Source organism: Volvox carteri (assembly GCF_000143455.1).
Source record: "Volvox carteri f. nagariensis unplaced genomic scaffold VOLCAscaffold_951, whole genome shotgun sequence".
NCBI lineage: Eukaryota > Viridiplantae > Chlorophyta > Chlorophyceae > Chlamydomonadales > Volvocaceae > Volvox > Volvox carteri.
In genome coordinates, this window is record NW_003308392.1 from 3,054 (window position 1) to 3,812 (window position 759).

A 759-nucleotide genomic window follows, 5' to 3' on the forward strand; every position below is an offset into this window, starting at 1 on the left:
GGGAAGGGGAGGAAGGGAGGGAAGGGAGGGAGGGAAGGGGAAATTTTAGGGAATGGGTATATCGCGGTTTCATCCATCCATCCATCTCTCCACCCATCCGTTAAACACAACCCTGTTTTCTCCTTGCCGCATTGCATTGCATGTAATCCCCCCCTTCCCTCCCCCCCTTCCGCTACACACATGCACATACGTACAAACGTACACACGTACACGCACCCACCACTCTGTGCGGTTTGCTGGTGGCTGATGCAATCCGTGTGATCGATATGGAGCTGGTGTTGGACGCCAAGATGGTGCCCACGCGGGTCACCTGTTAGGCCACTTAGGCGGGTTGGGGTCGGAGGGATGTGAGCAGGTCTGGGTGTGATGTGTGGAACAGGGGGGGAAAGACGAACCACGTGAACGAGTGAAGGTGCTGCCAGGGCAAGCGTGTACCAGACGTAGAAGGGGATCATATCTTCACCCGTAGCAGCTACCTGGCGAAGCCCTGCCTTCCACGGTATTTCTCATCTAGTCACCCTAGTCAACTTCTCAGTGGATCGCTCTCAGGTTCCGCACCCACCACCGGCATCCAACGGAATCTGCCGGATGGATCAACGGCAGAGGTTCAACTCCATTCCTGGTCAGCTCGCAAGTCAACTCTACCCCAGGTCACCACCACCGTCTGTCGAATAGGGACACTATTTCCATCCATCATCGGAAGGATGTTCGACCCTGACAGGTCTCGATCCCGGAACCTCCCGGGGGCATCGGTGTGTG

General features: G+C 56.5%; 1 protein-coding gene across 1 annotated transcript in view; it reads right to left on the minus strand.

Moving 5' to 3' along the window:
- Window positions 1-310, minus strand: part of VOLCADRAFT_101410 (uncharacterized protein) — a gene marked incomplete at both ends in the record, with an annotated part of 2,532 nt that extends 2,222 nt beyond the window's left edge. Inside the window, one exon of the mRNA XM_002959846.1 lies at window positions 221-310. Coding sequence (XP_002959892.1) covers window positions 221-310 — 90 coding nt within the window. The remainder of the gene's footprint in view (window positions 1-220) is intronic.
- Window positions 311-759: the final 449 nt, after the last annotated feature.